This window comes from Botryllus schlosseri, chromosome 1 (assembly GCF_051294905.1).
Source record: "Botryllus schlosseri isolate E-star chromosome 1, Bs_hap1, whole genome shotgun sequence".
NCBI classification, from domain to species: Eukaryota; Metazoa; Chordata; class Ascidiacea; order Stolidobranchia; family Styelidae; genus Botryllus; species Botryllus schlosseri.
The window spans coordinates 37407803-37424326 of NC_137236.1; the positions used below are offsets into that span (position 1 = coordinate 37407803).

General features: G+C 39.9%; 2 protein-coding genes across 4 annotated transcripts in view; one reads left to right on the plus strand and one right to left on the minus strand.

The window, feature by feature from the left end:
• LOC145436202 (uncharacterized) overlaps positions 1-16524 on the plus strand; it is a 236855-nt gene that overhangs the window by 142776 nt on the left and 77555 nt on the right. Inside the window, exon 1 of one of the 3 annotated variants that reach the window (XM_080313568.1) lies at positions 1651-1660. The exons of the other annotated variants lie outside the window; for them this stretch is intronic. The gene's annotated coding sequence lies outside the window, so the exon portion shown is untranslated. Of the gene's footprint in view, positions 1-1650; positions 1661-16524 lie in introns of those variants that run through there. 3 annotated transcript variants of the gene reach the window in all.
• On the minus strand, positions 6772-9023 carry LOC145438116 (uncharacterized). The gene is made up of 2 exons (XM_080315506.1): positions 7565-9023; positions 6772-7501 (listed from the first exon to the last, which is right to left on the minus strand). The coding sequence occupies exons 1-2, from the start codon at positions 9021-9023 to the stop codon at positions 7212-7214; spliced, it is 1749 nt and encodes a 582-aa protein (XP_080171632.1). The 3' UTR covers positions 6772-7211.

The following is a 16524-nucleotide window of genomic DNA, read 5'->3' on the forward strand; positions in this document are numbered from 1 at the left end:
GCATAAGACAATTTTCACTCGCTTGGTAATGAAACCGAGGTGTGGGTCTTCATTCAATATTTTGTTTGTGTCAAATACTTTGCAATAAACACACTGGAGTGGTTGACCTTTCCATCATCAGGCTGTCATCTGTAAATCAAGCTTACATCCGATTTGTAACAGTATCGTTTACCTAACCGAGTAGGATGCACAGTTTGAGACTTTTGTCATTTAGTGATTGCTGAACATACCACTTCTAAATACTACGTTGATCGTAATTTCCATCATCGTAATAATCGAAGTACATTTGTTTCGAGTTCGTAACAACCGACTTTTCTATGACATGATAAATTTTTGACAAGTTATGCTTAGAATATTGGTGCATATCGCGAAAAATAATATACCACTCATATTGATACTGTTACTCCATTGATCGGTATTTTCAAACGAGTCGATTTTCAAACGAGTAAAATTTAATTACTTGAGTTGTTCCGCTTAATCTATTTAAATTTAAACTCACCCATCTTTCAAAACCACAACAAACAATGATAAAAAAGTATGCAATCAAACACAAGTTTTACTTTTGTAAGACACTAATTATTATTCCACGCATCTCATTTCATACTAAGTGCATAAGAAAGATATTCATGGAACACGAAAATATTCGATATTCCCATGCTACGAACATACGCAATGATTGGTGACGCTTTCAAACTGTTTCGATTTAGTGTAACAAATAACAACAACAACAATTTTCACTCTCTTCACTTATGAAAACAACAGACGAGTCTTCATTCAATATTTTGTTTGTGTCAACTAGTTACTTTGTATGATACCCCCACAACTCTTACCAAAATACGAAGGATATTAACATCGCACAAAGTAATCAACTTTACTCGATAATCTCACATCACGAAACTAAAGAATGGTTGGTTAGACTCTACAAACTGTTTTGATACCTCAAGAACTTTATTGTCTGAATGGTTGTTCAAGTTCATGTATCTTAATAATCAAATAGTTTAACACAGAACTAGTACTAACAGAAACATCAGAGTTGTTTACACAAAAGTTTGTATGTGTGCAGTATGCGAATACCATGTGTAAGTCCAGCACAATTGCGGTATCCATCCGAGTTTAGTTAACACAAATTTATTACAACGGAGCCACGTAAACTTTCGTGAAAGAAAAGCATACTCACCTCCAGAGGGTTCTATCAATGCCATAGCAATAAACCCGCCACTCCAACAACATAGTACATATGTTTTCTAGTAACGACTCTCAAATCTTACGCCCAGATCAATCTACTTTGCTAAGGAAAAGTGCTGAGTCATCACAAGATTGTCCTTACAACAAAACAACCTGTAGATGGATCTGCATTGAAATGTTCCGAACCCTTTGCAGGCCAGTGACAAATTTTTCAATGGTTATTTTTAGTGAATCGAATTGTTGTTCAGCGTCAAGTCTCTATGTTGAAGCGCACATTAAAACAACACAGTCACAATCCAATTAAAACCACGAATCTATTTTCATTTCCTAACAAACTGTCACATACAGAAAAATAAATTCTATTTCTCCAAAACATACTTGTAACCAATCGCTTTCATTAAACACACAACACCATAAAAATATTTACTTTCTACAACATATACATTCCGATGTAGTCAAGAAATATTTGTATTAATCAAGTTCATCAACTTCTGCTTACGGTGTTAGTGTGTGCATGTCATACCTGTGGGTCTCGTATTAAAATGGACACGACACGACTGAATGCAAGGAGATAGAAATCGCATCGATTTATATGGGGTTACGGTTTTAAAACGAATCATCTCTTTTGCATTGATCGGGACCGAACAAGTTGGTTACATGTATTCGTGGTAATGATTTCGCTTGTCATATGCGAATGATAGGGTTACTGTCACGACAAATCAAATCTACATACAACAATTTTCTGACAATCATAATAGCAATTTCGTTCTCTCCCTTCGTAATTGTATACTGACGACAAGTAGATTGTACAACTCGACAACTACGTTTAAGACCAATGACACTGAACTCACGACGTTTACCTATGTAAAATTACCACTTTCACATGGAGGTCCACCGTTACCTGAGTAAAAATATCATTGTCCTCTGGAGATCATTGGTTTACCCAGAGTTAGAATACATTTTCACTTGGAAATTTATTTTCCCCCGAGCAACAAACCATTTTCACCTCGAGATCCGCCGTTTCCCAAAGTAATGATACATTTTCACTTGGGGGTCTAGCGTTTCCTAGAGTAACAAACCCTTTTCACTTGGAAATAGATTTTTTCTCGGAGTAACAACTCATTTTCACTTTGGGTTCTATCCTTTCCTGGAGTAACAAACCCTTTTCGTTTGTAAATCTATTTTTTCCTACAGCAACAAACCATTTTCACTTGGAAAAATACTTTTACCTAGAGTAACTAATCATTTTCCTTTGGAAATATATTTTTTCCCTGAGTAACAATGTCGTTTTCACTTGGAAAACTATCATTTACCTGAGTACCAATACCGTTTTCACTTGGAAATCTTATTGGTATGACATTGTTATCGGGTGTGCTTGATGACCTTCGATCTGCATCAAAATTACCGGCTATGATAATGTCTGTGGATCGAAGGCTTACTCCCCGTTGTTTGTATACCAACACATTGCATGCAATGTCACACACCTCCATTTACGCGTATACTTGTGTGGGCGAACAAGCGCGACGTATGTGTGGATGGTATTTTTTCGTGGAAACACAGGGTGTAACATGTTTACTTGAATATTGTTCATTGGTTTATCGATTCAGACTTGATATCCGGATCCGGTTACGTACTTTATCAGGGTTTCCGATTTCAAACTGAATGTCGAGACATACATTGACCAATAAAGACACAATATAGTAAACATGTGGGAGGAAACTCGACACGGAATTGTTACCGCGATGGGTGACATAAATCCAACCGTTTTCCGAACACCGTTATCCACGTACCAACCATCGTCGAGGAGGTGTTTTATTCAGACATTTTGACTCTGGACAATCCAAAGCACGAACCCGGACATCACAGACCTATCGAAACCTATTGTCCAATTTCCCAAACATGCATTTCGATATACAAGAGCACATTGCATGTGAGTAACTGAGGATTTTGATGGGATGCGCCAGCACAAGTGAATATGCGATTACACAAATGTATCGGAGTCGTTGTTGGTGCATATTTTGTCACTGTCCGTTGTAAAAAAATACAAAAAAAATCAAATTGTCGAGTGTGCTTGTCAGTTTTCAAAAACGAAAATGGTATTGTTACCCCGGGAAAAGATAGATTTCCAAGTGAAAACGGTATTGGTACTCAGGTAAATGATAGTTTTCCAAGTGAAAACGACATTGTTACTCAGGGAAAAAATATATTTCCAAAGGAAAATGATTAGTTACTCTAGGTAAAAGTATTTTTCCAAGTGAAAATGGTTTGTTGCTGTAGGAAAAAATAGATTTACAAACGAAAAGGGTTTGTTACTCCAGGAAAGGATAGAACCCAAAGTGAAAATGAGTTGTTACTCCGAGAAAAAATCTATTTCCAAGTGAAAAGGGTTTGTTACTCTAGGAAACGCTAGACCCCCAAGTGAAAATGTATCATTACTTTGGGAAACGGTGGATTTCGAGGTGAAAATGGTTTGTTGCTCGGGGAAAAATAAATTTCCAAGTGAAAATGTATTGTAACTCTGAGTAAACCAAAGATCTCCAAAGGACAATGATATTTTTACTCAGGTAACGGTGGACCTCCATGTGAAAGTGGTAATTTTACATAGGTAAACGTCGTGAGTTCAGTGTCATTGATCTTGTTAAACGTAGTTGTCGAGTTGTACAATCTACTTGTCGTGAGTATACAATTACGAAGGGAGAGAATGAAATTGCTATTATGATTGTCTGAAAATGTTGTATGTAGATTTGATTTGTCGTGACAGTAACCCTATCATTCGCATATGACTAGCGAAATCATTACAACGAATACATGTAACCAACTTGTTCGGTCCCGATCAATGCAAAAGAGATGATTCGTTTTAAAACCGTAACCACATGTAAATCGATGCGATTTCTATCTCCTTGCATTCAGTCGTGTCGTGTCCATTTTAATACGAGACCCACAGGTATGACAGGCACACACTAACATCGTAAACAGAAGTTGATGAATTTGATTAATACAAATATTTCTTGACTACATCGGAATGTATTTGTTGTAGAAAGTAAATACTTTTATTGTGTTGTGTGTTTGATGAAAGCGATTGGTTACAAGTATGTTTTGGGGAAATAAAATTTATTTTTCTGTATGTGACAGTTTGTTAGGAAATGAAAATAGATTCGTGGTTTTAATTGGATTGTGACTGTGTTGTTTTAATGTGCGCTTCAACATAGAGACTTGACGCTGAACAACAATTCGATTCACTGAAAATAACCATTGAAAAATTTGTCACTGGTCTGCAAAGGGTTCGGAACATTTTAGTACAGCTCCATCTACCGGATGTTTTGTTGTGAGGACAATCTTGTGATGACTCAGCACTTTTCGTTAGCAAAGTAGATTGATCTGGGCGTAAGATTTGAGAGTCGTTACTAGAAAACATATGTACTATGTTGTTGGAGTAGCGGGTTTATTGCTATGGCATTGATAGAACCCTGTGGAGGTGAGTATGCTTTTCTTTCACGAAAGCTTACGTGGCTCCGTTGTAATAAATTTGTGTTAACTAAACGCAGATGGATACCGCAATTGTGCTGGACTTACACATGGTATTCACATACTGCACACATACAAACTTTCGTGTAAACAACTCTGATGTTTCTGTTAGTACTAGTTCTGTGTTGAACTATTTGATTATTAAGATACATGAACTTGAACAACCATTCAGACAATAAAGTTCTTGAGGTATCGAAAGAGTTTGTAGAGTCTAACCCAGTGCTCTTCAACCGGGGTTGTCGTACACCCTAGGGTGTACCAGAATTTGCAAAGGGTGTACCACTGGGATGGGGAGTACAGGGGTGTACCAGATCCGAATTACAATGAGCCAATGGCTAGCTATCACAAAGGCAGGTTTATGGGTCAGTACCGTTTGACGCACAGGTTAATGAGCAATATAGTACGATGTTATCTCAAGTGTTATACTGTACACGGCTTGATTGTGATGTCATAGGCAAATATTTCTCCAATTCATTTAGCCGTCGGCAATAGACCAATGGTTCCGTTCGGTGTTGGAAAGTATGCAGTTAACAAACATGTGTTCAGCTAGTCATTTGTCTTTTAGTGATTTTTGAGGAAACCGCCGTGATAGCTCAGACTTCTTGAATCGTTACTTCCTACCCGACGTTACTAAATACCGCAATGCACATAAATGAAGTGACATAGCCAGCCAGGGTCGAAACAGCTTCCACGTTGAAATCGAACCCCCTTTGCTTTAAAATGCCGATTTTATGTCTAATATTTCGCCATACATTTGCAATTTAATATTTTGTTATTAGTGATGCAAATTAGCGACAATAAACTGTGTATAGCGGCATACGATCTGAGGTTACTGACAACTCTTGCAGCCCATGTTTGTTGTTTGTTTGTTTTGGGGTATTCATGGTGATTGCCGACTACTATGGTCATTTACACCAGGCCTTCTTATTTTCCGTAACTGCCGACTTATAGCACTGCCCACCTCTAGGCTTTTGTAAGACACCGCTGACGCAGATGGAGTGGCGAGGAGGAGCCTAGGTAAACCTCCAACACTTAGGCAGGGCCGTAACAGCACTTTGTCAGCCCCCCCAAACGTTGGTCTTGGGCCCCCCATAGGGTGGTAAACGTACTTCTGGGGGGATTGGACCCCCAGACCCCCCTCTGACTATACGCTGTTTATATACTGTACAATGTACATTGACTATACCTTGTTTCTTCATTCAGTGTCCGTTTAGCGAATCTGTTTTCCTTGCCTAATCGCGCGAGGCACGAGAAATTTGCATAAGTCGTGACTGAATCGGTCAAGATGACGCTGCATATACATTGGGTGTCCGTTTAAGGAGTCAGCTTTGCTTGCTTTCTATAACTCATGACTGAATCGGTCAATATGATCGGCATTTGCATATATATTGCTATCAATTTTTATCGTCTCTCTGCTCCCGTAATCTGATTTACCGGTAGAGCTGAGTAAGGTGTGCTTGAAAAGGTATGACCCCTCAATAATGATTGAAAATCTCCGGGTGTCCTACCAGTTGGCAGGAACGAAACAGCATTTCGCCAGGCCCCCAAAAAACTTGAGTCTTGGGCTCCTAGAGGGTGATAAACCGACCACCCCCAATCACGTTTGTTCGCTTTTGCCACGAAATTGCAGCTGTATTGTTCAGTTAACCAGCGCTAAGCGCGACAATTTTTGATAATTCATGATAAAATCGGCCAATAAGATCGGGAATTGCATATATATTGCTATCAAGATCTTGTCCTCTCTACTCACGTAATCGGAGTTACCGGTTGAGCTGAGTGATGTGTCTTTGAAACTGTAGAGTCCGCAAATAATAATTAAACATCTTCTGACGGGCGGACTCGTTGGTATGACTTCGTTACATGTTATTTCGTGACCTCCTGTCTGCTATATCAAAAAAATATAGAATCGCCCAAACGTACTAAACTAAAAGATCACACGATTGCAAATTGGTATTTCATCACTGGCATCTAGTTTTCCCTGCGGGATGGTATTTGTCTTGTGAGGTTCAGATTACCAAGACAGGAACATTTGGCGCCAGTCATTTAGGCGCCTATTGTTCCGACGCGGCACTGAAGTCAATGAGTGGCGCTTTATCAGGTGTCGGGGTCCTGTCTGCTGCACACTAAATCTGGCAATGGGTACTAAGCAAGCGTTGCGTATCTCAAATCTCTTCTGTTTCAAATACAAGCAGTCCAAAACATACAATACGGAAAAGCTTGTTCAGAAATAGATACGTTAAATGGCGAGATTCGCAAGATTGCTTGCTCGTCCGATAGCAGTCGAAATAGAGAATGAATCAACAGCAACAGTGAAATATAAAGGAAAACGAGAACGGACGTCGCAACAATTAAATTAACCAATCATCAAATCAAACAATAGTAATTAAGATCTGTCATGGAGAATAACGGAATGCAAATAAAGTTCGGTAACTAAAAACATGACTCGTCAAAACACTCCCCCACTTGACCGACTGTAATCGGTCAAAAGATTCTTTCATCATCTATCCAAATCCCAAAGACGAACTAATGGATGTAGAATTACCGCCGAACCCGCTAATGTCGAGACAATCGCTTTTAATCGGTGATAGCTTCAATGAATCAGCTAGATCACGAGGTACAAAGCTCTTCCGGGAAATAGGGTCAAAGGCGATTTTAACCGGTTTACCTTCGCCATTGTGGTTGATCCGTCCCAACGCAATAGGCAGTAAAGTGTCTAAATCTGAATCCCGCAATGCAGGGGTGGAAACGCCAATAGTTGATACCATACACTTGGAGTTGCTCGATGGTTCCGCTGAAATGTGCAACAATTTGTGATGGGGTTTCCCACAGCCAGCGACGGAACAACGTTCCTTACATTGATGAAAATGCTTCGGATGACCTTGATGTCCTTTCGGTGATAAGCATCTAAAACACACTTTCCCAGGCTTCATAAGCAAGTCAGTCCATCTGTGGGCTGGATTTAATTTCAGAAATTCAAAACAATCTTTCAGTAAATGTGGTTTTGAGCAATAGGTGCATGATAGTGGGACGGATTGAATCACGAGAGACTGAGCAGAAAATGATTTATCAGGTTTCTCGGTGCCAACACTAACCAGTTCATCTTTATGTGAGGGCTTTTCACGTGCGTCAGCAGGACGACGCCCATTCTGGGACTTATTCAAAGATTCCATCGTCGTTAACTCGGTTGGTAGAAATTCAAACAAAAGATCAGAATCAGGAGCCTCGTCGACTTCGATCAGGGGACTAGTTTTCCTGATCCAACGCTCATGCAACGTACCCGGCAATTGGGACTCCAGTACCTGTGTAAAGAGTTGGTCCCAAGAGACGTCATACTGAGATAAAATAGCCTTTTTGGCAGTAGCGGAATCGAGAAGTTGTCTGACTTTGTCGATCTTAAATTCTACTTTCTGACATTGCAGTAAGTCTGCGATGTGACTTCTCACGATCGCTTGCTTCTTCCCGTACCTTTCAAAGACGGCTTTCACTGCAGGCTCATAATTAATTGCCGTTGAAGGGAAACCATTGAGAAGGCCGGATGATGATCCTTTAAGAGCCGCCTTTAAATACGTAATTTTGTAAAACCGACTGACCTTTGGATTTTCGTGAACCAGCGGCTCGAATGACTCCCAAAATGAGGGAAATGTCAAAATGTCGCCGTTGAATGTAGGCGGCACTATTCCACTGGGGAGCGATCCGGCGGCTTTCTCGGCATCCTCGGCAGCTTTAAGTGATGCAGATTTCGATTTAGCAAGAGGGAGGTGTGCCAGATAAATTTCTTTCGAGCTTCTCATGACATCAACGATTTCGGTCTTTAAATCACCCTCGTTAAGCTGGTCGATTTTGGCATCAACGAAGGTCTTGAGATCGGTCATTGCTATATCTACTGATCGTATGAAGACGTTGATCTCTTCGAAAGAGGTGGGGTTCCGATATTTATTTTCCAGCGCTTGCAAAGACTCGACAACTTCGGCATGCATACGTCTGAATTTTCTTATAATGACCTCAGGTAGACATGGATCGCCGTTACTTGCCGATGGGTGGCCCGAGTTGAGTTGGTCTTTTGATGACTTCTGTCGAATTTCTTCCAGTTGCAGTTGAAATCGTCTTTCGCTTTCCTCACGCTCCAGCACCTGTCTCTGCTTGAGCTCTTCAAGCTGCAACTGAAACTTGCGGTCGGCATCTTCACGATCTAATTGCTGCTGCCGGCGATCAGCTTCACGATCTAATTGCTGCTGCTGGCGATCAGCTTCACGATCTAATTTCTGCTGCTGACGATCGAGATCTTGCTGATGCTTCAGCATCTGAAAAAGCATGACCAGTTCAGATGGATTTTCAGTGGTGCTCAATGTTACACAAATAATTCTAGTACACCTAACTATAAGACACATTTGGCAAACATCGTGCAAATTGTTTCGTTGTGATGGTAACGACTTTCAGCGGCTTGGTTTCATGTCGGGAATCAATATTTGAGGGTTCGAAAAACAATTTCAATCAATACTACAAATGAACAACAATGCAAAACACGTTTAGGGAATTACAGTGTGGCAAGTACTTCCTTGATGTTACGAGTGTTGTGCACTAGACATTTCTAGTTGAATTGAATTCATCTAGCAAACATATTCCAATTTACTTTTGTAATGATCAAAGTCTTAGAGTGAAACCTCGCGATATCTTACATTTAGCACGTTCTACAAAAAGTGCGAACGGAGTTGAGTATTAATCGTGTACTTGGGATACCGCTTTGATATCAAGGGTATATTTTCACACTGTGTAATGTTTCGATTCTCTGTTGCGAATGCCGACAGTAACGACATTGATGTTAAATCCTCACTTTTGGTCATTGTACGCGAATCCAAAACATCGCAACAGTCGGTATGGAAATCTAACGCATGCATACTTTTAGATAGGTGACACTAACAAGTCTATTACATCCGTGAAATACTTGAAACAGCGATTCGTGATTGTGTTAGGTAGATTCATCTTCTATATCTGTGGACGCAAAGATTTCTTAACTTTGGTTACAGCTCATTCGTAACGAATTGTTGCCTGCAATCTAATAAAGCACAAGTCGAAGACGAATGATTTGATTCCAATGAACTAAAAAGTCCTTTTGTTTCGGTGTTGGGTTTAATACAATTTGTATGACTATAACGAATCCGATTCCAAAAGTGCAATGTTACATTTAACAAGGAGTTTGATGACTTGCATTCTGATATTGATAGATGTGTAGAGTAATATGACTAGTTTATAAAACCTCGATAATGTGTTTTGTCATGTCTGTGCTCAACAAATATGTGATCAAGTCTTACCAATCGATATTAACTTTCGCAGTCGGTGTAAGCGAAAATTTGTTGAAGTAACAATACCGACGAATTCAATAATATTCTCCGTCGATGCATTCGAATAATCCGTCAGCTGCAAGCGGATTTAAAACTTGATGCCGTTTTGTGGTTAACTCAAGTCAGGGGCCGCGTTTGCGTTGATTTCGGGAATGATCATGACGTGTTGGCTGGGTACATTAGTTAATGTGGTTGTAAGTATGACCGTAAAGAGTTGCTGACATTTCAATATCTTTTACGCTGTCATATATGGATTCAATTGTGATAATTTAATTCTCAGTTATTGTTCAGACATTCAAATCTCGTATACTCAAAATATAATAGGTTTATGTCAAGTCGCATATGCACCGAATAGTAAATACTCTGTCTTACAGAATAGTATAACGACCTTTACAGCAGGATAAAAATTATTGGTCATATGAATACAACCAGATGAATTAATTCAAGTTTGCGAGTTGTAGTGATATAATCAAGTATGTGAAAACTAGATTTGTAACACCGGTTAATGTTGTGAATAATTCTTTTGAGTATGGTAAGATGTTAAAATGTCTCTTTGGCAAACGGAAAGCCAGATCGCGAATAGAGTTGTAATGTTTCATTACTTGTTTCAAATCAATGTGCGTATAATTTCGAAATGTGACTGGGTGAAAGTTGGTAGTTATGTTTGTCAATCTATTTCAATTCAGTCTATGTCAAAGTCGAGATATTTCATTTTGGATTATCTGAATTTACCTTTAGTACATCCCGCGAATGGATGGACACCGCACTATAACTAGATCGCTATGACTGATGCATTATCCTGTCAGCGATGTAGGGTTTACAATTATTTCACACCTTTTTGAATAAGCGCCAACTTCGCAAAGGATTAGGGTTGGATCAGAAATAAGTGAGAATTTGTCGGTATTCGAATCACCGTCTGCGACGGTTCGGTTATTCGTTACATATTTAATCTTACCGGCGAAATCCAGTTCTGCGACATACTGATTACCAAAAGAGTACCTCGTGAGGGATTGGAATGTATGTAACAGCAAGTCGCGAGCGAGGGTTATGTCTTAGGTATTTTCTTGTGAGCGATCGCGGGATTCGTAACCTATTTCACACCTTTTTGAAGTGTTAGTTTGTGAGCGTGGGTATTGTTGATATTCGAATCACCGTCTACGCCGGCTCTGTGGCAAACTAATTACCAAAACATTACCATGCGACTGATTCCTAGATTTAGCAAACTATTTCGCACCTTTTTCGCTGAAAGTACGACATGCCGCCCGCAGTCTATACCCGAAAGTACGAATCACCGCCGCGGCCATAAGAATAACGATATATTGAAGTCGCACTCACCGTAAACGTTGGGATTACCTCAAATTGGTCATATATAATATTTTTGAATATACAGAATTTGTGAATACAACTAATATAATATATATAATATATATATAATATATAATATTTTTGAATATACTGAATTTTTGAATACACTGTTTACTACACTTGATATTCAACACCACTTCACCAGAGATCCCTATACCTATAACGCTAGTACACTATCACACAAGAACCCGCGGGCACATCATCGCCGTAGCCTATACCTGAAAGGGTGCCGTCACCCGAGATACCATAAGAAACAATGGCACATGACCAGAGATCCTGTAAGAATACATGACAGGCACATCACCGACGCGGCCTATACCTGATAGTACAACTCACCAACACGAGTTTTCGCGGCACATCACCGACGCAGCCTATACCTGAAAGGGTACCATCACCAGAGTTCCCATAAGAACACATGGCACCTCACCAGCGGAAGGGGGGTCTAAAGCAGGGGCGGGCATACTTTTGAGCTCGCGGGCCGCATTTAACATCTGAATCCATTCGCGGGCCGCACTATATAAAATTGGGATTATAAACGAAAACGTGATATCGATATTTGATTATATAGTGAGGACATGGAGATAATATACGTAAGTGCTTATATAAAACAAGCCAAACATTGCTTTGATGATGTCGTACACGCGTCAGAAACATATAGTGGCGAGATTTCATGGGCTGGCGTACCTCAATAACCAATTTGTCAAAACTATAGAGATGAAAGTCGGTTGGTCCGATTCTTAGAACAGAATTTAAATTTAAATCTGTGAGCCTGAGCAGGGATCTGTTCATAGATTTTCTAATTCCCCTTTTGGTTCAGTTCCAGGACACACAATGCTGACAGCATCATAACCATGTTAGCTTCAAACACGCCTCTACTATGTGTAGATAAAATATAAATACCCCAATTCTACGCATACAAACGATTCTACCTAAGACACGCCCGAATTGTTTTTTATAAAGACAACACTGAAATAATTAAAAATGGAGTGGCTAATCTGAAATCCCAATCGTGATCCAAATTATGTCAATCTCGTTGCAGCTATCCCGTGGTGATATTAAGTATTTACCTTAGATCAGTGATTCTCAAACTTCTTAAGACACGCCCCCCCCCCCCCCTTATGATGGTGACAGATTTCGCGGCCCCTTATCGTCATATCACAAAACGCAACCAGGATGCTAGCGAATCTAACGGGTAGTTTGATGGCATGGAAGGTTACGGCTGTGGATGAGAGATTTCTTAAATATATAATTCGGACTAAATACAGAGCAATAACTTTGAAACGGATGGAAAACTTTGTTCAGTTGCGCTCAGCTTCACGGCCCCCTTCAGATGTTTTCACGGCCCCACCGGGGGCGTGTCCACCAGTTTGAGAACCACTGTCTTGGAATTATCATGGTGAAATATACTAAGAAATAGTTAATCAAGTCCCTGCATTAATTCGATTTTTGGTACCGGTACGCATTTTATCAATATTTTTAAAACGTTCCTTTAGACTCTCGGGGTCCGCACAGAACGGTGTTGCGGGCCGCATGCGGCCCGCGGGCCGTAGTTTGCCCACCCATGGTCTAAAGGGTGCCATCACCAACACGAGTTTCGCGGCACCTCACCAGCGGGCCCATAAGCCACAACAGCCGCTCGCGAGCGATCTACTATACTACTGGTGTTTATTTCGTACATTTCGACTCTGGAAAATCCAAAGTACGAACCCGGACAATACAGACATGTCGAAACCTGTATCATCGTCCAATTTCCAAAACATAGATGTCGGTGTACACGAGCACATTGTTATTTCATGTGGTTAACCAATGATTTTGTTGGGATGCACCATAGCAAGTGAATATGTGATTACACAAATGTATCGAAGTCGTTGTTGGGGTATATTTTGTCACTCTCCGTTGTACCAATATGACACAAATACCAAATTGATGGTTGTGGTGGTCAGATCTCAAAACGAAAATGACGTTGTTACTTAGGAAACGTTTGATCACCAAGTGAAAATGGTGTTGTTACTCTAGGAAAAATATATTTCCCAACGAAACTGGTTAGTTACTCTAGAAAACGATGGATCTCCAAACGAAAATGATATTGTTAATCAAGGAAAAAATATATGTCCAAACGAAAACGGTTTGTTACTCAGGCAAACGATAGATTTCCAAACGAAAATGGTATCTTTACGCCGGTAAACGTCGGTTGTCCAAGCGAAAATGGTAATTTTACACAAGTGAACGTCAGTTGTACAAACGAAAACGGTATTTTCACTCGGGTAAGCGTCAGTTGTCTAAACGAAAATGATATTTTTACTAGGGTAAGCGGCGTGAGTTCAGTGTTACCATTATCGTTGGTCTTGTTAAACGTTGTCGCCAGTACTCGTTGGTGTACTATTATGTGTGTGAAAAGGATTTACCCGTCTTGTGCAGAGTATCAGAGCATCGCGACAGTGAAGATATTTTTCACGTGACGAAACAAGATCATCGGTCAAATGTGATCACATGTATTTCGATTACAGAGTTGCTGTATAAGAGAGAAAGTCTAAAGTTAGCTCGTGCTGTATGCTTCAATTAAATCCATGCACAAGAAAGACCACATGTAAATCGACACGATAGATTTCTACCTCCTTGTATTCCGTCGTGTCGAGTCCATTTTAATACCGGTATCCAGGTATGACACCCACACTAACACCGTAAACAGATGTCGAAGATCTTTATATAGATTATTAAAAATATTTTATAACTACATGTTCAACTTAATCGGTATTTTGACGTTGTAGAAAGTAAATAATTTTATGGAGTTGTGTGTTGGATGAAAGTGATTGGTTACAAGTATGTTTTAACGTTGCGGAGAAAGAAAATTTCTTTTCTGTATGTGACAGTTTCTGAGAAAATGAAAATCAATTCGTGGTTTTAATTGAATTGCGAATGTGCTGTTCTAATGTACGCTGCAATGCGGAAACTAGGCGCTGAGCAACAATTCGACAAAACATATCCGTTGCACCAATTGGCACTGCAAATGGTTAGGAATATTTTTGATACAGCTCCATATTACTAGTCGTTTTATTGTGTCGACAACCATGTGATGACTCAGCACTTTTCGTTAGCAAAGTAGATTGTTTTGTGCGTAACATTTAAGAGTCGTGACTAGAGATCATGCGTACATAGATAGGTGACCATGGTTTTGTTTTTGAAAGATGTCGCGATGTCGATATAATATTTTCTAGATGTCAAACACAGACAGATATCATGAATGTGTAGGACTCACGATAAACATATGTTGTGCACATACAACTCTGTTACAGGAACTATGATATTCCTGTGTACTAGTTATGTGTTGGGTCATTTGAATATTTAGATACATGGCCATTAGTGTAAAAAAGTTCTTGCGATATCAAAACATTTTGTAGAGTCTGACCAATCATTCCACAGTTTCGTAGTATGAGAATATCGAGCGAATGTTTTCGCGTGCCATGAATATCTTTCAAATGCCTTTAGTATGAAACGAGTTGAGTGGGACAACAATAATAATAATTGGTATCCTACCAAAGTAAAACTTGTTGCGTTTAGTTGCATACTTTCTATCGTTGTTCATTGCGGTTTTGAAAGACGGATGAGTTTACATCCAAATGTACTAAGCGTAACTCGTTACTCGCTTGAAAATCGACAACGGGAAAAATACCGGTCACTAGAGTAACAGTATCAATATGAGTGGTGTATTATTTTTCGTGATAAGTAACCAGTCTTCTAAGCATAACTTTTCAAAGATTCATCATGTCATAGAAAAGTCGTTTCTTACGAATTCGAAACAATGGTACCAGTGGCGGCTCGTCCTATAGGGCAACTGGGGCATTGCCCCACCTAAAATTCTGTTCAATAACAATTCTTTACCATTTATAGATGCACAGCAATCGATATATACCGAAATCACAGCGAATACCGCATTCTTCTTGGTAATTCGCTTGTAAATGCCCATATATAGCGAAGTCTCAGAGAAAATCGACTTCTCTTCTTGTTAATTCGCTTGTAAATGCCCATATAGAGCGAAGTCTCTGAGAAAATCGACTTCTTTTCTGTGTTTTCGCTTTGCAAATGCCAAGCCGGGGCATGCCCCGGTAGCGCTCATAACAAGCTTTCACTGTCTATTCTCTCAAAGCCGCGCACAATAACGAAACGGTGATTTACTCTCTCCTATTCATAAAATTGCCTTGCAACCGGGGCAACATAGGTCTGTTGCCCTTAAGGTGTGATGTAACAATCGTATCTATCTCTGAACTCGGTTACCGTCATATGCGTTTAGTCGACCTTTGCTGGTATAGGTCGATTTTGATGGTGTTTCACACCATGATAATTCTTCAAACTTGGTATGTCATGTCGTGATGGTTGTAGTTAACACTGCCCAAAGTTTCAGGGTTTCTACCTAGAGTTTAGGGTAGTAATTCCGATCCGAAGTTGAGTGTGTGCTGATCCGTCATGAATCGCAAACAGATTTTACTCAAAAGCCAGTATCGGTATCCATTGATTTTGACGATGTTCAATACCGAGATCGGTCATGACATTCGGATCGGTAAGTCTTAATGTTGGTATCATCATCATTGGTTTATTAGCAATTTTATCAGTTCAATACACCACAAAAATGCGATACAATGAAAAGACAGGAAGATGTCGAAGCGACAAGGAGTAGTCTATGGAATCTGACACCCACCTTGGCCTAGGCGATGTAAAGAGGAGGCATGCACACTGAATGAAAGTAAAGAAGATAGTATAGAAAAAGAATGCGACAAGAAATAGGGCGGCATGTCATGGGAAGCGAGATCGATAGGTCAGTCGTGGTCCGGTAATTTTGAGGATGGACTGTATTTATTTAGTAGTAATTGCTTGTATTTCGACTTGAATGTGGACATGCTCGTCGACTGTCGGATGGCCGGCGGGATACTGTTCCACACATCAGGTCCGGCATATTTGATGGAGCGATGATCTTTTCGGTCGATCATATGATATTTGGACGACGTGGACGCGCGTGTGTTGTACTTGTGCGCTTTTGATTCAGAGGTAAAGAAGTCATTGAAATATTCGGGGCAACGACCGCAGTGAAACTGATACATAAACTTGGCGATTTCTA